This window comes from Vipera ursinii (genome assembly GCF_947247035.1).
Source record: "Vipera ursinii genome assembly, chromosome: 5".
Lineage (NCBI taxonomy): Eukaryota > Metazoa > Chordata > Lepidosauria > Squamata > Viperidae > Vipera > Vipera ursinii.
In genome coordinates, this window is record NC_139518.1 from 91,501,279 (window position 1) to 91,523,300 (window position 22,022).

Genomic DNA, 22,022 nt, shown 5'->3' on the forward strand with positions numbered 1-22,022 from the left:
TGCAATCTAAAAAATGAAAAGAACAAAATGCCCAAGGTCATCGAGTTTCATTTGGGGCATGTTTTTTCTATGTCTAAGTTCAACCTTTGAATAACTACAATTCTGCTGGCTCTCTGTCAAAATTTTAATAATTACAATCCACATTCTGAATTATAATTGAGGCTCTATATAGTCCTCTTAGGACGTCTGCTTGTGTGTTGTTTGTTTAAGGGTGGATAATTGTCTCATTCTTTAAAACACTATTTCATATTTAGTGTTCCACTGAGTAATACATATATAGTGCATATACATATAATTTATAAGCAACCTCATTTGACTAAAATCCCTTTCATATTTGGCCTCTGGATTCTGTGTTACTGAGTCCTGACATTCCAAAGTATCTGGGAAGGTATGCCTTCAGAGAGAAAGGTAATGCTAAGCAGCTTAGCAAAGCCTAACTTGGGTTACTATAACAACAGACGTGTCAGTTGATAAATTCAAGCCATTCCCATGTTTCAGGAAAGTGCACTGGTCCTACTGATAGGAACCCTCCACCCAATTAGGTTCAAGAACATCCCCAAACAATTGCTCTTTACAGGGTGAATCTTGATTTCATATGGTTCTCAACATTGGGTCTCAAAATATCCACAAACTCAATAATCAGTCCTCATCAATAAAAGACAGAAATAGAAGATTTCCGTAAGTGATTTGCAGGTACTATTTATCTTTCTTCTGACATTTTAGTATATTGAAAACAAATCCATGCTTATAATTGGATTTATTTTGACTGATGTAACTTTCCTAAGCAACGTCTATCAGATGCTTCTAGACCAGGGGTGTCAAACTCTCAATGCCATGTGACGTGTCACAACGTATTGTGACTTTTTTCCCATTGCCGACAATGGGGTGGGGCGCAGTTTCGCCATGACACATTCCAGCCCGCAGGCCGGCAGTTTGACACCCCTGTTCTAGGCAATGCTCCATACTTTCTTTTAAATTTTATTATGCAAATAGATTTGTTCCTATAATTACATACCTATTATTTCTAAAAATTATAATACGTATTTCCCATTTTTATTCTTTTTTAAGAACATGCAGAGATTGAATGAAAGCAAAGATCCCTACGTTTTTGTAAGTCCAATTACATCTGATTTGCTCATCATCAAGTTTAATTTTATTTACTCTTTCAAGACCTATTTCAGAATTAGTGTAAATATGAAAGGAAAGACCCAGCAAACAGGCTCTTGAAGGCAAGACCAGAAGAAGCATCTGAGCATCTGGATACATCGAGCAACCCCCTTTTGCCCACTGCCCTTTCCCCATCTTCAGAAGTGGTCTGTCTTGAAAAATGTACCCAGAAATAAAATTGGAAAAGAGTTGCATCTTCCTCCTTGTCACTTTTTAGACTAAAACTGGCACTCAAACAAAATATCTGGGGGGAAGAAATTAGATGACTTATGAAATCTATGAAGCAATTCTTCAGGAAAGAGAGCAACGCAGTTTGACACCTTTTCTTATTTACTTCTCGCCTTCTTCAAATCAAAGCAACAAGACGAGATATAGGCCACACAAAACATTTTCTAAAAATAATATGTAATAGTGATGGCAAGTTATGCAATTCCACGTCCCTTGTAAATTGTCTTCTGTATATTTCGGCTGACAATCACTTTTTCCTTTAAAGTTCTCGAGGAATGTGGGCAAGTCTATTTCCAAAAAAATGGGAGATTTCACTCAGCAAATTCCCATTTCACACCAGTTTGCTTTGTTGTTTTTTTCCTATTAGTTCCATTTTTTCTCTCCCAATTTTTTCAAATATCAGATAATGAAAAGACAAAAATGATACAAAGCAAATTAAGTGTATGTATATTCTTCCAATTTGCTGTTCAGTGTACACCAAAAATATGTATTTTTAAATATTATTTTGACAAGATGATGATTTGGAAACAAGCAGCTAGATGTGTCACACTGAAAGTAGATATGATAGTAAGATAGTAAGATTAATTTTGGAATTAATCTCTGAAAAACATGCCAACTGTTTTGACACTGGGAAATGTTCCTCAGCTGCACTTCTCATTTAAGAAATCAACAAACTTGCAAGATTACCTTTTGTTTTTGTTTTGTTTTTTGTTTTTGAAAAAAGAAGTTAATCTTTCCACCGTGGCAGAGATTCTCTTTCAAATGCATAAAAGTATTATCTTCTTAGCATCAAATCCATTCAACTAATGTCAGATTAATGCTCCATTTCACATTGCTAAACTGGTAAACAAAGTGTGTTTTAGAGTGATCTCATCTGAGTCCTTCTGTAATCACCAGAGCAGCTTTGCAAAAGGGAGGTTAACTTCTATAATTCCACACAGGACTAGGCAGGGAAGCTCTGGGTTTCATCCTTGGCTGAGATCCCAACTGCCAACAATTTGGAGTACTCATAGAAATGTGTGATAAAAACAAAAACAATTGCTCAACAACCATCACTTAAAAGAGGCTGGGAATTATACCTGAAATAAGCAGGATTTTTAATTTGAGCTTATGCTCTTTGGATAAACCCAGGGTTTTAGTTAGGATTTTCCAAGTCTGGCAAGTTCCCACCATCTTTGTACGAGGACATTACAGGCTCTGTCTTTCACACAAATTTAAATCGCTTTAGCGGTCTGGCTTTATGCATGGACTTTCCCGGCTCCTGAACCGTGCATAAGAAAGATGGAGTCTTGTTTTTCCTACTATACCAAACGTTTGGGAAAGAGAAAGCAGCATAAAACACAGTGGAATGTCACTATTAAAATTTAAACCCCACTTCAGAGTGTACTATCTTCCAACCACCTGGAAGGTGTACCCTACAATTATTTCATTACTTCTTCTGGACAGAAGGATAAAGCAAAGCTGACTCTGATCTCTTCTTCAGCAACTTAGCAAGGGTTCGTAAGAGTGAGTAAAACAAAACAAAACAAAAAAGCACACAACTAGCAGGATTGACCTGACTATCCTGTTTATGGATTCTTGCATTAGTCACCAGGAAAAGACATCCAGATTATTCTATTTCTATCTTTTTCAACAGAAGCCCATTTTTATGAGAAGCTGCATTACCACTATTTTAAAAACAGCAATTGAAACAGGCTCAGCTCTTATGAGAGGTCATCAGGAAACAAACTCTTAAAAGTGCACCACGAGCAATATTTAAAAGGGCTCGAACTTCTCACTTTAAATGAACTTCAAAATATGCTGCTATGTAAACATTTATAAAATAGATCGTGCAATCCATTGGATGAATAATTTTTCATACTACTGTGAAATCTTTAGCCTCATACTCTACTAAGACATAGACTATTTTCTTTAAATCCAATGCTATACGTAGATTAAGTAGAAAAATCCAGTGGGGTTGTTCTCCCAGCAAATATATTATGGTTTTATCCTTACTGTACTCAAAAATGTAGACGCTTAAACCTATGGCTTCCTTATAGGTGGGCAATAAAATTCATCCACTCTGCCATCTCTTAGCAATCGTTAAAAATGTCCACTGTCAGCTAAGCTTTATTTTCCTCCTGAGAATTGGTAAGTTTGAATTTGTAATTCAACGAAGACCGAATTTAGCAAACCCACTCACATCACTGGTACAAAAGATAAATGCAGACTGTTGTGATAGCAAATGTCGTGATCACTTCTTCAACATCAGATAATCAGAATTAGGGGTGACAGTTTTAGAACAAAAGACATTTGATCTTTCATTTCCCCCAAAACTGACGATCTCAGAATTTAGAGAAGGAAAAAAGGGTATTTTAGAAAAGAATTAGCATTTTACAAAAAAAAAGTGTTGCAATTCTCGTATGTTTAATGGAAACAGTGGGAATCTATATCCATTTGAATCTATTAGTAAAGGTACTTGGGGGTTTGGCAGTTGTTTGTTTATATTCCCATCCACTCTGTTCCACATTACCTCTACATCAGACACCTTCATGCGTGTCCCCTCTTTGCCCACAAAGATATCATCAATGTCCACAAGGATGTAGCGGTCAAGGGTCAGACAGAGACGCTTGGCAGTCAGGTAAGCAATAGCATCGACAAAGATGAGCTTGTGCAGCCAGAAATTGAGATTATTACCAAAAAGGACCCTCTGGATGCCATCGTGGAGACCAAGATCCTGCACCACTGTGGCATGCAAGGCTCTGTGCGTAGTCAGGTGAGGGATCGATTCAGACGATTTGGTGCTGGCCATCAACACAGGTTCATAGGTTGTGTGATTTGACTGGAACACTGTCCAATCGTCCCCAGGCAGAGGGCCTTGCTCCACTTCGTTGGCCTGGGTAACATACAAAAGAGGGGCACTGGGATTGATGTGATAATCTCGCAATCCCAAATTGGAATGTAGGAAGAGAGGAAAGCCTTTGAGCTGAGCACTAAGCAAGCTGTTCTCATTTGCCTTGAAGAAACCTATGATTCCTACTCCATACTCCACACAGTATTTGTCCAAAAGATCCCTGTTCCAGGTATCCAGGTTCACATATTTAAGGATATTCTCATAGATAATAAGAGCGTAGCGACCATGGTCCTTATCCATTAGAGTGGGCATGTCTCCCTTTCCGGGAGCAATCTCTGTCCTGTATTTAAACCGGCTTGATTCTAAGATGGCCACAATCTCTTGACCCAATTGGGAATAAATGCTTTCCACAAAAACTAGTACCACGGGGTCTGTATGTGAGTTGTCAACTGATTTTGTAAGCCTCCAGCTTGCCTGGGGCTGGATGAGGATCCGGTGTTGACTACTGCAATCGCTGAAGGGAAGAGGAGGCGGTTCTTTGATTTTGGGACTGTTAGTGACATAGTAAGCCAGGAAGCACATGGAGACCAGGCTGAAGGCCATCAGCAGCAGAATCAGTCTGTGGAGCTCCAACTGTCGCACATGCCTCACCACTCTCCATAGCTGAATCATGATGAGGTGGGTGGCTTAGCCTTGCCTCAAGTTTGGCACCTATCAAGCTGCCTCGGTGTCTCCAGCGCCACCACCGGAAGAGGCAGTGGCAGCTCACAGAAAAGAAATGTAGGCTGCAGAGGGGAAACAGGACTAAGTGAGCAGCTGCAAGACTAGATCCCCAGTGATCTGCCATTTATCTCAGGTGACCATGGCCTTCAATTCCCATCGCTCCCTTCAGCACTTCCTCCCTTTTGTTTCCTTGCTGGCTGACAAATGTCCTAGGAAGCAAGGAGGCTGCATGCACTTGTAAGGGAAGTATAGGCTCTCCAGAAAATGAAGCGGTGCCACCAACTGATGAGCTTGCCAATCACATGGTTGTTATTCTGAATTTGCCACCTGCAATTAAAAAAAACAACAGATAAATTGAGGAGTTCTAGAAAGATCAATAGTGCTATAGTGAAATGCCTATGGTGACCTATTAAAATTACACAGTTTCTGAAATTATTGATAGCGATAAGTGGGACTTAGCAAAAATGCTCACCATTCCAACCTGCCACTCCTAATTTCAGAAAATTCTATTTCATTTCTCCCCTACCAATGATTTCTAACCCTGACAGCGTAAGTATCTTATTCCCTCTGAGTGTGTTCAATTCTTCCTGGAGTTTTCTGCATTTTATTTTCCTTTTCAAGGTTTCTTCGTGTGTGTGTGTGTGTGTGTGTGTGTGTGTGTGTTTCTATTCCCGCAGCCATCACATTACTTCCCCCTTGTTTTTCAATAATCCTCTTTGGTTTCCTTGATGTCATAATTCAGCCCAGAGTTGGCTACTAGCATATGTGATGTGAATTGGGAAATTGTCCCTGTGACGTACAAGTAAGGTGTACTCAGAGCAATTCAATTCCTAGCTTCTGGCATAAAAATACTTTTTAGAAGGTCCCTTAACAGGGAAACATGTATACAGCTAGTCCTAAGCTTATGACCATAATGGAGCTTGCCCATTATGGGCGTAAGTTGTAACCGTTGTAACATGGGTCATCATAGGACTGAGCCACTTTTAAAACCCCTTTCTGCAGTGGTTGTTAAATGAATGTGGTAACTGCAAAGTGAGTGCTACAGTGGTTAAGCAAACTATACTGCTCAAAAAAATAAAGGGAACACAAGATAAGACATCCTACTATTAAATACAGTACATTGTGTTGTTTAAGTGTTCCCTTTATTTTTTGAGCAGTATAGTTGTTCGCTACAGGTGTCTTTGACAAAAATCAGAAGCAAGCGACAGTTTTTGGCAAAAATGTTGTAAATCACAGTCATCTGACTTCAGGTACTGCAAGCATCCAAAAATGCCGGCCAGTTGCTAAGTGCCCACAATGCAGTCATGGGACCAGGGCCACCTATTGGAACTGGAACATTAGTATGTTTGGTTGGTGAAGCACGCCATAACTTTGAACAGTTGAAGGACTTGAAGCACTGAGGATTAACAGTTCCTTATTTCAGAGAATTACCAGATTTTCCACACAGATACAGTGTTATTTTGTCATCAGAGATACTCTACATTCATGCTATCAAGATTTAAATTCTTTTTCTAAAATAGTTACCACTGTAAACTCCAACAAAAGAAAATGAGGAGAAAAACTCTGGTTTTATTTGATAACAGAATGGGCACGAATGTATTTATTTTTAGAATGACATAATCACACAAATGATACAATAAGATCACAAAAAGATTTTACTCTTATTTTTTTCCTTAGGTTTTAAATTCAGAAATCATATAATTAATTCGTCTAGGCTTAGGTGAATAAGTTAAATCTTATTAGTATAAAATCTTTAAATTATAAATACACAAACTATTTAATAAGTACAAGTTGTTGGACAATACTAGAAAGAAAAGAAAATGCAGCAGTAGAAATAGTAAAAGAAAATAAGGCGATATTTTTCAAAGTATTCAAACACAGCAGCTCCCTACTTTATGCCTCAGTTCCTAAAGATGCCAAAGTACACAAAATTAAGAAAATCTGATCAGAAAAAGTTGTCCTGTGCTCTCAAAGTAGAGAGCCAAATCAAATCTATGAAGCAGAGACCAATCCTGATTTAAGAGAAATACCCTATTTTACTTATTTAGCTATCTCCATTCTATTTTTATTTATTTTTTTATTTTAATCCCATTTATATCCCGCCCTTCTCCGAAGACCCAGGGCGGCTTACAATCTAAAGCACAAATCAATGTGCTTAGCAATAGCCTTCATTCTATGTATATGCCTGCTTATTAGGGCTTCCCCCCCCCCCCCGTGGCATTTTTTACAAAGTCATCTTATTGCCCCCAACAATCTGGGTCCTCATTTTACCTACCTCGGAAGGATGGAAGGCTGAGTCAACCTTGAGCCTGGTGGGACTCGAACCTGCACTAATTGCAGGCAGCTGGTGTTACTTAAGGAGGCATTAGCCCACTGCTCCACCAAGGTTCTTTTAATTCTAACATGGCTAAGTGTAACACAATAATTTTTAACAGACTTCTAAAAACAAATGCTGGCTCTTCGGCTTTGAAACGGAGATGAGCACCGGCCCCTAGAGTCGGAAACGACTAGCACGCATGTGCGTGGGAACCTTTACCTTTACCTAAAGAATTAAAAGGAAAATTTGCTTTGACAGTGTCAAGTTGTGTGGGGGAAATGCTAGTTTTCATTCCTTCAAGATACTACAACTGTCTTAAATATGTATTTATAGACCGAATATGGTTTTATGGAGTAGTAAATTCTGTAGTCTTATTGGTAAAAACGATTTTAGTCTTCATTAGAAGAAAACAGAACTAATCCCATCACCATTTAATGTTGCTTGCTATAAAATCTGCCTAGCTAAGAAACTTTCTATAGCAAATAAATGAAGCCAGGAATCCCATAACTGCTCACATTTCACAAAATTAAAATCTAGTAAACAGTCTTTTATTTTATTTATACAGGTAGTCCTCAACTTATGGCAACTGAGCCTGGAATTTTAGTCATTAAGAGAGATGTCCATGTGACTGTATCACTCAAGAACCACAATGTCAATTCTCCCCACTGTGGTCATTAAAGTGACTCTTAATGTTTAAGAGGGTGGGGGAGGCCTTGGGAGGCCTGGCACCCACCAGCATTCAGAAATCTGCCCTGGGTCAGGAGGCCTTGGCTGACTAGGCCCACTACTGTGGGCACCTTCTCCCTGACCTACCACTCCCAAGAGGCCCAGGCCTCTTTGGTGCACCACTCCTGGGACATTTTCTCAAGGCTGGCCAGGAAAAGGAACTTTTGTTGGACAGAAAGCTTCTTCAAAGCTAGAGAGGCTCTTTGCAGCCTTGAGAAATGTTGCTTCTCTATCCTTGAGGAAGATGGCCTTCCCTAGCTTTCTAGCTGTGCCTCGCATTGCCTGGGCATGTCCGTCAGGAGCTGCAGGTAAAGGGAAATGAACGCAGGTGGGGTGGGGTAGGGAGAAGACCTAGGCTTCTCAGGAGTGGTGGAGCAGGGAAAAGACTCACATGCTAGTGGACCTAGTCAGTTGAGGCCTTCTGACCCATTGTGGAGTGAGAAGCAATGCTCCACTGGTCGTAAGGGCGGCCATGCTGTCAAGTGCCCAAATATTGATCATGTAACTGCTGGGGTGCTACAGCAGTTGGAACTTCAAGCAGGGATCATAAATCCCTTCATTCAGCACCATGGCAATTTTGAAGAAATGGTCATAAGTCAAGAAGTATCTGTAGTAATATTTATAGATACTTTCATTTAAAATATTTTATGTTGCTTTTCTACTTTACAGCATTCAGAGTGGAATCACGAAAACAAAATAAATTGGAGATGAAGTAAATCTGTACAAGGAAGATCAAAGAAAACAGATGAAACAAGCTGCCTAATAATCTTCATCACCTCAGAGTTTCCTTCAGTTTTTTGAGTTACAAAGATTTTTCCTACAAATCAAAATACATCAGAATTCTAGGGCCAGTTCCATGCTCATCAGACACACATCTGCTGTTCAATAGTAAGCAGGATGTGCAAAGCTGTAGGACTAGTTTGGTCAAATCAAGAACCAACACCAAGTTGTGCCCAAGGATAACTCTTCATAGAAGTGTTTTGTTCCAAGAATGCAAGCACAAGCATGCACATGCACATACACATACACACACACACACACACACACCCTTCATCAGACTGCCAGGCCTTTGAGCACCCGACTCATCAAGGCCTTGCCAGCTGGCCCAGTGTTTTTACAGAAGTGTTGGGATGGCATCAATAATCTAAAGTCGAGTGAAATGAGACAATGAAGTATGATGCCTAGCAGCAACCTCTGTATTCAGATGATTAGACTTCCTGAAGGGCGCTAAGCAATCCTAAGAATCCTAAGTACAGGCCATCAGGTGACCTCCCTGCTTAGCTATTTGAAAGCCAGGACTGGCTAATTTTATATGAACTACAGTATTCTGAGCTCCTTCAGGATTGGGAAAGTTCAGCAAAACTGTAAGGATCCAGCAGAATTCTCTCCCCAGCCAATGAGCTGATGCATACAAACATTTGTAAATGTTAGCCATCTTGGTACTGAAAGGCAATTAAGTCAAACTTCACAGCAGGTCTAAGCTACCTTTTTATTTGTCTAACACCTTTTTATCAACACCACATTAATACTGACCATCCTATCTAAATTTCTAGGACCTACTCAATTATGTCCAAGGGTGTTGAAAAGTTGCAGATGTTATCTCAAAAGACCCTTGGGAAGGTATGGAGGATGGGTTTAATGGCCAGAGGATTGGTGAAGACAAATGCTCCTATCTTCAAAGATTAAAGGAAAAGAGAAACAAAGCAGATTAGTCAACCTCACATCAATATCTGGCAAAACTGGCAAGAGATTATTAGGGAATTATTCTTTGAGCATTTATAAAATAATTCATACCTTGGCAAAAGCTTGTGTGTACTTTTCTTTTTTAAAATAATTTTTGTTGAAGACATTTTTAATAAAGTAAAAGTAAAAACCATGAAAGATAATAAAGAGAAAGAATGAAGTGGGAAAAAAGAAAAGGGGAAGAAAGGTTATAAATGATTTTCAAACCCAGAAATCACAAATTCATTTTTCTTTTTCAGCAAAAAAAGTCCATAAGGGGTTTCCAGTCACTGATAAATGTAGTTAATGATCTTTAACCAAACAATTCAATTTTGCCATTTCTGCTATTTCTGTCATCTTTACCAATCTTTCTTATATGTATTTCAGAGTCTTTCCATTTTTGCACATAGAAGATGGCAAAATGTGGGCTGAATTTTGCTACTATTAGCTGGATACAGAGCTGGCTGAATCTAATGAGCATCCAGTGTTAACAGTAGTGTCATGTTAAGTCAGAAGGAAGGATTCAGTGACATTCTGCTGTTCAGCATAATTATAAATGACTTAGATGAGGTATTAGAAAATATTAGAAAATATGATTAATCTTAAATGACAGTAACAAAATTTAGGAATATCTTAACAAATATATTAAAATCCTCCTGAGTTTTGTTAAAAATATATTTGTTAAGATATTTGGGAAAGCTCAGAAAATGGCTAGAATGTAACCAACTTGCTTTTTTCCTTTCTGATGGACATAGTTCAAAGTATTTACCCACCATCATATTTTGTAAGAATGCTTCTGAGGTACATACACATTGGACGATTGTTTGAAATAGGGATTATTTCTGAGACCGGCACTAAGTTTTTCAGTGTGGTCTGGCAGCTTCTCATTTTTTTAAGCACGCCATTTTATTTCACAGTACATTATTAACCATAATGAATACTGTCATAGTAGAGCCTTAGCATGCCAGCCAGCCTTGTGTAGGGAGAATCCCGCCCATCCCTTTTAATATAAGAAACCCCCATATTAGCAAAGAAATGCCCCCCCCCCCGGGAAGAAAAGCCTTCCCTGAAGTAAAACCACTGAAGGGGCCGGTCCCTGTGAATGGATATTTAGTCTCACAAACTGTTCCATTCATAAACGAAACGCCTTCAGCTACAGCCTCCACAGAAGACTGGAATGGATCAGATTAAAAAAGCAGAGAGACAAAAGTCACCTAAAATGTACATTCCCCACACAGCTCCAAGGACAGGGCATGATCTCTCAGCACAATAGGAGTCAGGCAACAACGATTAGAATATTAAAAGGACACACACTCAAGTACAGATTAAAGTACATTTAACAATGAACCTGAGTATCTAAATCACAAAATCCTAGAACCGCATGAAAACCCATCTACTCACTAGACCTCCTTTCTTGCAGCCTACTTCCAATTCATTTCTCCAGTATCTTTCTCCTAGCTTGGAACCAGATCAGATTTTACTTCCAATAGTTTGGCATGCCAGATGGGACCCCAAGCTAACCTGACCAACGGACGTGGTCCGGGTAAGCCCTCACCTTGTGTAGCAAACCGTGCAAACCATGCCAATCTTCCTTAGCAGTCTCTACCAAGGGGAAAAATACTAAGGTATCGATCCTGGGCCCATTCTTTACTTATATTTCCTTTTTTGCTCTTGAGATATTTCAGCCAAATATCCTTGGCCTTTCACTGTTCTATGCTTATCCTTGAATACCAGGACCTGATCCAATAGCTAGTGAGATGATTTTTCTCCCTGTTAACCAGGTTTTTTTTGGGGAAAGGAATAGGCAATTATATACATAGTATGCAATATGAGCTTAGAGCTCATCCTAAAAATCATATACGCATTTAGATGATGCAGTTTTATTTTTCTAGGGTGAAACGGATTTGAATAGAAATCTAGATTAGAACAGACTCTATTGGTTTTCTTGGCAGCTGCAGTATACTGCTGTCTCATACTTAAGTGGTGACCTACCAGGACACCTAAATCCCTCTCACAGTTACTACTGTTGAGTCAGGTACCTCCCATTTTATAACTATGTATTTGATTTTTCCTGCCTAAGTGCAGGACCTTATTTTCCTCACCACCAAATTGAATCTTGTTGGATAGGGCCTAATGCTCAAGTCTGTTAAGATCCTTCTGAATCTTGAGTCTACCTTCCAAATGTTGGCAATTCCCCCCAGCCTGGTATTGTCTGCAAATTTGATGAGTTCCCTTTTTATCCCCTTGTCTAGATCTGGAGCAGGCAACCTTGGCTCTTTTATGATTTGTGGACTTCAACTCCCAGAATTCCTGAGTCAGCATGGCTGGTTCAGGAATTCTGGGTATTGAAGTCCACAAGTCATAAAAGAGCCAAGGTTGCCTACCCCTGATCTAGATCATTTATGAAGATGTTGAAAAGCATCGGGCCCAAGAGAGAATCTTGAGGCATCCCACTGCATGCTTTTTCCATATGTATGTAGCTCCATTGTAAGAACATGTTGAGTGCAATTCGTCAGCCAATTGAGAATCCAGCCAGTGTTTGGTACTGTCTATTCCACGTTGTTCTGTCTTACCAAGAAGTAGGCTGAGATCTACTTTGTCAAATGCCTTACTGAAGAGCAAGAATACTATATCCACAGCATTTCCCCTATCCACTAATTTAGTTATTTTATCACTGAAGGCAATAAGCTTTGTCTGCATGATCTGATTTTAACAAACCCACGCTGATCTCCAGTAATCACCTTGGTTCATTTCTACATCTCACAAATCCTATGCTTCTGTCTTCAGAATGTTTTTTAATAAGAGACATAAATTATTTCTTGAAAGAGGTGATAATTTGCTAAGCTAACCTCATAGCTAGAAAGATGCGCCATTAAAGTATTAATGAAGCAATATTATGCTGCCACCAAAATGAGCTAACTGCTTGGTGACTCTCTAAGCACAACCTCTGCAACTTTGGTCCCAACCATCTTTGCTCTTCCTCAGGCGATATAGGTGCATCCTGAGTTTATCCAGGGTCAGAGGCTTGAAAAAAAGGAAAATTTTAGGCCTAAGATCTTCAGACTACACTAACAGATAATCTCTACAGATACACCAGAATCCTTCATCCTGAAAAGGTGCTGTCATATCCACCTTTAATGAACCACTCTCCTGGTATTTTCTCTACTGTATTTGTCTTGCTCTTTGGATTTCTAATTATGCCATCATATTCTGTCAAGCAGGTACTCTCTTGAGCAGACATGTCAAACACAAGGCCCGGGGGCCGGATCCAGCCCGCAAAGTGGTTTCATGTGGCCCGCGAAGCCATCCTGGAAACAGTGAGGGAACGGCCCCCACTGCCTTGGCCCTGGCCCAGAGACCCTCCTTCTGCCAGAGACCCTCAGATCTGTCCCACTCCTGCCCAGGCCCCCATAGGCACCCTTGATGCAAACGATGTAGAGCTGGCCACACCCACCCAGTAGGCCATACCCACTCTAGCCACACCCACCCAGTAGGCCACGCCCACCCTGGCCATACCCACCCGGCCCCTGAGGGCAACCGCAATGCTGATGCGGCCCTCAATGAAATTGAGTTTGACACCCCTGCTCTTGAGTCTCTGGCTGAGACCTAGCTATGTTCACAGCTGTTTTCCTTCAGAGAAAGTAATCACAGAAGAATAATATACCATTCAATCTGTAAGATTTGCACCAAAATAAAATTTTAACTTACATTTTTCAGTTACTTTGAATAAAGTTGTACAATTAGATATTATTACTTAAGCTCAGCATTGTTTAATCAAGGTCAACAATACAAAACTGATGAGCTGGATATGTCTGCAAGACAAGTTTCTAGAAGCCGCTTAGTGACAATTGGTAAGCTCAGTTTGCAGTACTAGATAGATGTATCTTTACCCAGGATATAAAAGACCCTCCTTTTATTTGGATAAGTGGCATATCATGCTCTATTAGCTTGCTGAACATATTTTTATCTTGGAAACAGTCAACATCTGCTGGGGTTTTTTTAAAACACCCATTTTTAAAAACACTCATCACTGTTAAATCTTCTCCTCAACACTCTGCACCCCCTTTGCTTCTCAGGCTTCTAGTCAATCCCATGGGAAGGCCTACTCAGAGGATACTCCACCAAAAGGCCTTGTTCAATAGTAGTGCTGCTGCCCTGCTAAGGGGGGGAGCCCTTTCCTTGAGAAATTTGGGGAGAAAATTGAAGAAATCATCCATCCAATTTCTATGTGCAATTTCTATGTTTCTACAGTATGGCTATATCTGATGGACAATTTTAAGAGAGTATATATGCCCAGCTCTGATATTTTATTTAAAAAATTAAATGTGGGAAACTAAAACTTGCTTGCTTGACTATTAATCAATCAATCAAGTAAATCAAATCAATTAATATAACCTCTGCACAAACATTTTTATGGCCACATTGAAAGTATCCTTTCCCAATCCATTACCTCCAGATATGTTGGGATTCACAAATAGCAACTCATAAGTCTGCTTGGCTATTTCAAAATGAAAATTCAAATTATGGTAATTATTTTTTTAAATTATAATTCTGAGGAAAGCTTTGCTGGTCTAGATCTGGGAAATGAGGTTTGGTGCATGCATTGTACCTATTCAGAATGTATAATATGGCCAAGAAATCTCTTCTATCTTTCTGTAGCTGATACATGCCATTCTAGGAAGCTCTGCCAGGGCAGTCGTTTTCAATAATGTTGAAAACAGAAGTCATTTAAAAATTTATGAGAAAATTAAAGCATCAATAAGAAAGAAACCAGCAAAATAGAAAGTCAACTGCCAAGGCATTACCAACTCAAAACTCAGTAAAAAGTTACTTAATCTGAAAGAAAAAATAGTTATACAAAAACAATAGATATTTCAAAGATGCTTATTCATACATCAATTGATTTTGTTCAACAAATTTTTGAATGGATTGTATAATAATTTCTGTCTAATAAAAATATGTCCCTAACATGGCATGTGAATTTGGATCATTTGCTCAGTTTCTCATCAGTACTGCATTTTCATTTTCATTTTCATGTTATTATTTTTTAAAAAATCCTTTGGTGGGAACCTTTATTTGATGATCACTGACCTTCCAAAGCTCCCCTGCTCTGGACCACATTTGATTCATTTAGCCCAGGGGTAGACAACCTTGGCTCTTTTATGACTCATGGACCTCAACTCCCAGAATTCCTGAGCCAGCCATGCTGAGGAGAAAGGGAGAGGTTTCCAAGCTGAACCATGCTGGCTCAGGAATTCTGGGAGATGAAGTCCACAAGTCATAAAAGAGCCAAAGTTGCCTACCCCTGATTTAGCCATACTACTCTGCTCTATATTTATATGTATAACATAAATAAAGACAGCTAAATTTTCCCTATCAGAGAAATGAGAATTTTCACCATCCCCTTCAACCAAGAGTGGCTGAATAAAAATGAGGAAACAACTACTTAGTAGTTAGTAGTAGTTCAGGTATCAAATATTACTAACTAGGCAACCTATTACAGCTCATTCTTTCTCTTCCTTTTTAAAACGTTGCACTCTATGGTCACAGGAACATATCCAAAGATGGCATGAGAAAACAACAGTAAATAGAAAGCAAAACTGACTTGTTTGATTAGGGAACAGATAACAACTACATTTGTCAGTGACTGGAAAACTTCATGGACTTTTTGTTGGGAAAAAAATGAACTTAAGACAATTACAAAAAGTACAATATGGAAAGAAGGGAGCCACGGTATAACTAAAGAGAATAAAATATATATGCACTTATAACTGATGTAAGGAAGATTAGAAGACTTTTTTATATCTTTTCTTTCTGTTTTATTTCTTATCACTTTCCTTTTTCTTCTTTAAAACTGTATTGTTTTTACTCTGAAAAAATGTTTTGAAGGAGTAAACGTAGCACTATTTGGATTTTTAAAAACCACATGGCCCAATAAAAAGATCTGAAAAGACTCAAATTTAGATATGTTGGTCATTTGGAAAAACAGTCATTTTTGTCTAAGTTTTAAAATAAGTAATCATCACAATCCCATTGCTTCTTTTTTCTAGAAGAAACTTCCTTTCTCAAGAAGGATGGGACTAAGCCTGTAAAAAGGTTAAAGCATTTTGGATTAAAATTTGGTGGAATATGCAGAAGATATTTAAGAAAAGGATAAAGTTTTGTCCGCAATTGTTTTTACTGGGTATTATCACTGACACTACTGTTGTGGACACTAACTTGATGTTGAATTTAATTACGGCAGCAAGACTTTTAGTAGGGCAATATTGGAAGAAGGAAGAACTGCCGACTATAGAAGAATGGACTTTAAAAGTTTCCAACCTGGCGGAAATGGCAAAGATCTCAGCGTATTTGAAAGACCATTCGCAACAGAGATATATTGTGGAGTGGAAAAAATGGATTGATTACATCCAGAATAAATATGGGACTAAAAAGTTTCATTTAGCATTTGAATAAGTATTGATGTGATATTTATATTGCTTGTAGTCATTTTATAAGAGTTAAAGTGCGATAGATTTAATAGCTTATTGTTGTTTGCATATGGTAGATTATGATTGTTTCTACTTTTATACCTTGTATTTAGCTCTGGGAAGTCGGGGAGGGGGGAGGGGGAGGGAGGTAGGTGTTGGGGAGGGTTGGGAAGAGGGGAGGGGGTTGGGAGGGGTTTTGTTTTGTTAAAGATAAAATGTACTGTAAAACTTTTCAATAAAAAAAAAAGAAGGATGGGACTAAGGTCAGGCAAAAATCAAAAGACCACTGGATTTCTGCTGCGTAAGCCCAGAATTCCTGCTGGATAGTACTGGAATTGGAAGAATTAGAACAGTAAAAAGCAAATTGGTAACTGTTAGTTTGACTAAGAGACTTGTACTACAGTAAACATAAAATACAGAAGCTAACATGTCCATCTTTTAATTAAGGTTGTATATCCTGTAATTACATAGATTTTAATGACCACCTGGCACATGTTTCCTGTTATTGTATTTATTTAAAAAAACGAAGAGCCCTATTTGCAGCACCTTGAGCAGCAAAGCTGTATTAGGCAATGTTTACATCCCTGCAAACTTCTCAATGTGTTGCAGTAGAAAAAGTAGGGATTACACCTCAGAATCTACTGCAGCATATCTGAACACATGGTGCTCTATCCTTTTATCTTTCTTTTGTTCCTTCCCCCTTTTCGTATCTACATTTTCTCTAAACTGCCTAATAAAAAAGTATTTTTACCGGTAAATAGGCACATACCACAGTCCCAACTACCGGTAGTTTAAGAATTCTACATAGGATTATCTGCTCAAAAAGGGCCAGCAAGTGAAGAAATAGTAACAAATCAGCTGCCCTTAAATTGTACATGATGCTTTTTGGCATCTTGAACAAAGGGGTAAGAAACTGAAGCTGTAATCTAAAATTATTTGCCCAGCTCCAGATACATTAAGGTTGGGTTTTTTCCCCCAGCATGTTTAAGGAAGCATAGTTCTTGAGCTGCAGCAAAACAATACCAGGAAAAACATGAAGTCAGACACTGGTGTGGAGGTGGTTAATTAAACTCTTTTTTTAATCACTCCTTAAAAATTCTAGCAGAAATGATTTTGCTCAAACTCTCCAGATCATTTTTTCTTCATGTAAATAATAGCTGATCTGTCTTTGGCCACACTTTGATGCTGATCTTAAACGTCTGATCATTAAACTTTATAAGAGTCAAGCACATTCCTCCCGCTTCCTATCTACATTCTTTCATTGTCTGAAGTGGCTCAGCAAGAGGGCTTGTAGGTCAACTAAACTGCAGCACAAATGATTCTCCAGTTTATCTGAAAAATTCTAGAAGTGGCACACTCAGGTTCACAAACACCGTGAAGCATTAAACATATTTTTAAAAGAATCTAGATTGAGGCTTTCCATTCTTCTGTATTCATTCAGATAACATTCTTTTAACCATTAGATTCATTTACATTTGCTTCATTTTCTACAATATGTTTTTGAAAAAATGGTTTTCCCAGATTTTGTTTCTCCCCTAAAAAGTTAGGGCTTACAACAGACACTATGTTAATTCTTGAACAGCTCTGGGAGTTTTCTGTCCATTAATAATAATAATAATAATAATAATAATAATAATAATAATAATAATAATAATAATAATAATAATAATAATAATAATAATAATAATTTTATTTGTATACTGCCCTTCTCCCGAAGGACTCAGGGCGGTGAACAGGGCAAACATACAAAAATACAAGAATACAAAAATTAAAAGAGATTAAACAGGGTGCCCAAAAGCTTACAGCAGTAAGTTAAAATACATTAAAACAATAATAAAAACCCAAACCCATCACCCATCAGGCCAGGCCGGCTTGTTCGAACAAGTAGGTCTTCAGATCGCGTCGGAAGGGGCGGAGGTCAGGCGCCATCCAGAGCTCAACCGGCAAACGGTTCCACAAATCCGGCGCGCCCACAGAGAAGGACCTCCCCCTGGGGGCCACCAGACAACATTCTCTGACTGGTGGCACCCTGAGGAGGCCCTCTCTGTGGGAGTGCACAGGGCGGAGGGAAGTTGATGCCGGCAGCAGGTAATCCCTAAGGTACTCCGGACCCATGCCATGTAGGGCTTTAAAGACCATTACCAGCACCTTGAATCTCACTGGGAAGATAACTGGAAGCCAATGCAGCTCACGGAGCAGAGGTGTAACATGGGAGTATCGGGAAACTCCCGACACAACTCTCGCGGCTGCATTCTGCACCAGTTGGGGCCTCAAGGGCAGCCCCATGTAGAGAGCATTGCAGTAGTCTAAACGAGAGATCACGAGCGCATGACTGACCGTACGCAAGGCATCCCGGTCTAGATAGGGCCGCAACTGGCGCACCAGGCAAACCTGGGCGAAGGCCCCCCTAGTCACAGTTACTATATGGTCTTCTAAAGAAAGCTGTGAATCTAGGAGGACTCCCAAGTTGAGAGCCCTATCTACGGGGGGTAATAACTCACCCCCCATAGAAAGAGATGGAAGATTCTGAATATCCCGAGATGCCGGTACGCACAGCCACTCAGTCTTGTCAGGGTTGAGTCGAAGCCTGTTCCTCCCCATCCAGACCCGAACCGCCTCCAGGCAACGGGACATCACGTCGAGGGCATCACTGGGGTGGTTTGGGTTCGAAATAAAAAGCTGGGTATCATCAGCATACTGATGATACCCAACTCCAAAACCACGAATGATCTCACCCAGCGGTTTCATGTAGATGTTGAACAGGAGAGGCAAGAGGACTGACCCCTGAGGAACTCCACAAGCGAGAGGCCTCGAGGTCGACCTTTGCCCCCCTGCCAACACCGACTGCGAACGACCCAGGAGATAGGAGAACCACTGAAGAACTGTGCCTCCCACTCCCAGTGCCCTGAGACGCCGCAGCAGAATACCATGGTCGCTGGTATCGAAAGCCGCTGAGAGGTCTAATAGGACTAGGACAGAGGAATATCCACTGTCCCGAGCCCTCCAGAGATCATTCACCAGAGTGATCAATGCCGTCTCCATGCTGTACCTGGCCTGAAACCCGATTGGTACGGGTCTAGATAATCCGCTTCATCCAGAACCAGAGGGAGCTGATGCGCCACCACACTCTCAACAACCTTCGCAAGAAAGCGAAGGTTGGAGACCGGACGAAAGTTATTTAACACAGCTGGGTCCAAGGCAGGCTTCTTGAGGAGAGGTCTCACCACCGCCTCCTTCAAGATGGTGGGGAAACTACCCTCACTCAAAGATGCAGATATGACCACCTGGAACCAGCCTCGTGTCCCCTCCCAAGCAGCATAAACCAGCCAGGAAGGGCACGGGTCCAATAAATGTGGTGGAGCTCAGCCTCCCCATAATCCTGTCCACTTCCTCCGGGGTCACAGGATCGAACTCCTCCCAGATAACATTGACAAGACCACCCGTGTCCTGATCGTCAGACTCTGCCTAGTCGGAGTCCAAACCAGTCCGAATCCGAGCGATTTTATCTGACAGGTGTTGACTAAACTCCTCGGCACGACCCTGCAAGGGTTCCTCTCTCACCTCCTGATTAAGGATGGAGCGGGTTACCCTAAACAGGGCGGCTGGGCGATTATCTGCGGACGCAATAAGGGTAGCGAAGTGATTAAAACCTCGCCACCCTTATCGCCGCGAGATAAGACCTAATACAGGTTCTTAGTCGCAATCGGTCGGATTCAGATCGGCTGGATCTCCAACAGCTCTCTAGGCCCCATCTCCGACGCTTCATCTCCTGGAGCTCCACGGAAAACCATGGAGCCCGCTGGGATCTGCATTGGGTCAGGGGCCACAAGGGTACAACTCGGTCAAGTGCCTCCGTGGCTGCCCTTTCCCAGGCTTCCACTAAGGCATCCACCGAGCTGTGAGCAAAGGAGGCAGGTGGGGACCCCAGCGCTGCCTGGAACCTGTCAGGGTCCATTAAGCGCCTGGGGCGGAACCATCTAGTTGGTTCAACATGCCCACGGCAGGGAGTGGCAAAACAGAAGACCAGCCGCAGGAGATGATGATCGGTCCATGACAGGGGCATAATAATTGGGGAGCCACCACCAAGTTCATCTAACCACCGTCCAGATATAAAAACCAAATCAAGGGTGTGGCCTCCCACATGAGTCGGTATGTTCAGTAAATGATCAGACTTAATACTAATGTTCACTGCAGAAATTATAAAATTCTCCATGTGTGTACATGTTTATATGAAGTGAAGACAGTTTAGCTCAGTTTATACATCTCACCTGTTGGAATTTTCCCATGCTAAATATAGCATGTTTCCCTGAAAATAAGACCCGGTCTTATATTTTTTTGCCTCCAAAAGAGGCACCATGTCTTATTTTCACATGATGTCTTACTTTAGCACTGCTGTAGCGAGGCCTCCCATGCCCCAACACCTGTTGCACCACTGCCTGAGTTCTTCTGCGGCCGCTTGCGGCCGCATGCCACGTTGCCACATGTACCATGTGCCCTACACCTGCTTACCTTAGGACTGCTGCAGCCAGGCCTCCCACGACACGACACCTGTCACACCGCTGCCCAGGTTCTGCGGCCACTTGCAACCACATACCCCATGGTGCACTGTGCTGCTGTCGCTGCTTGCATATATTGTGTAGCTCGTCATGCCGATTGCGCCGCTGCTGCCACTTACGGCAGGAGGCCGTGAGGCTCGTCATGCCAATCATGCCACTGCCGTTGCTTGTGGCAGGAGGCCATACGCCGCATTGCCAATTGTGCCAATGCCTCCACTTGCTGCAGAAGGCCACGAGGTTTATCACGCTGATCACGAGCGGGCAGGACAAGCATCATGGTGTCAAACTGCAAGCAGTGGCAGCAGCGCAATTGGCACAATGTGCTGCATGACTTACTGCTGTAAGTGATGGCAGCAGTGTGACAAGCCTCATAGCCTCCTGCTGCAACCAGCGGCAGCGGTGCAATGCACCACGTGGCATGTGGCTGCAAGTGGCTGCAGAACATGGGCAGCGGCGTGACAGGTGTTGGGTCATGGAAGGCCTGGCTGTAGCGGTCCTAAGGTAAGCAGGGGCGGGGCACATGGGGCAGCTCCAGTACCCCAACTCCGCCATAGTTTGATTTTTAGGTGTGCACCTCGCCCCAAAACTATGGCTTATTTTGGGTGCAGGGCTTATATTCAGAGCATGTGTAAAAATCAAGCTAGGTCTTATTTTCGGGATAGGTCTTATTTTTGGGGAAACACGGTAGAGACGGGAATGATTTTATTGTATAAGTATTCCTGATAACAGCTTCTGATTAGTAATTACAAGATTTACACCATATTATTACTATTGGTATTATTGCCATTTTTACTATAGGCAAAGGACTCCCCTCCTTTTATTCTCAGAACAACCTTATAAGTTTGAACCAAAATCACCCAGGAACTCCACCTAAAGAAAGGATCTCCTTTATAGCTATCCAAGTCCCAAACCAACACAGTCTTGAACACAGATTGGAGTATTCCAGATTTAAATTTTTGGGTGAGTTACTATCCTTCAATCTGATCCATTTCTTCTGTGACATTAAAATTGAATGCTGTCAGGAATTTTGCACTGAGCTTGTGGGAGGAATGTATATAGCTCTTCATATTAGTAGATTAGAACAGTAATTGGAACAGTTCATGTGGCCAAGACTATAAAGGCTCACACCACAACAGCAGACATTTGGTGAGTAGGCAAGCAAGAATCTCCTCCCTCATTTCACCATACTCTCGAAATTCCATTTCTTTCTCAGGCCACAAAGAAACAGTGTTGTTTTTTGTTGTTAGCTGCGAAGTCGTATCCGACCCATCGCGACCCCA

At 40.9% G+C, this 22,022-nt stretch overlaps 1 protein-coding gene across 1 annotated transcript in view; it reads right to left on the reverse strand.

Moving 5' to 3' along the window:
• NDST2 (N-deacetylase and N-sulfotransferase 2) overlaps positions 1–22,022 on the reverse strand; it is a 77,687-nt gene that overhangs the window by 18,889 nt on the left and 36,776 nt on the right. Inside the window, exon 2 of the mRNA XM_083364194.1 lies at positions 3,908–5,278. Within this exon, the coding sequence (XP_083220320.1) occupies positions 3,908–4,900 (993 nt within the window). The 5' untranslated portion in view covers positions 4,901–5,278. The remainder of the gene's footprint in view (positions 1–3,907; positions 5,279–22,022) is intronic.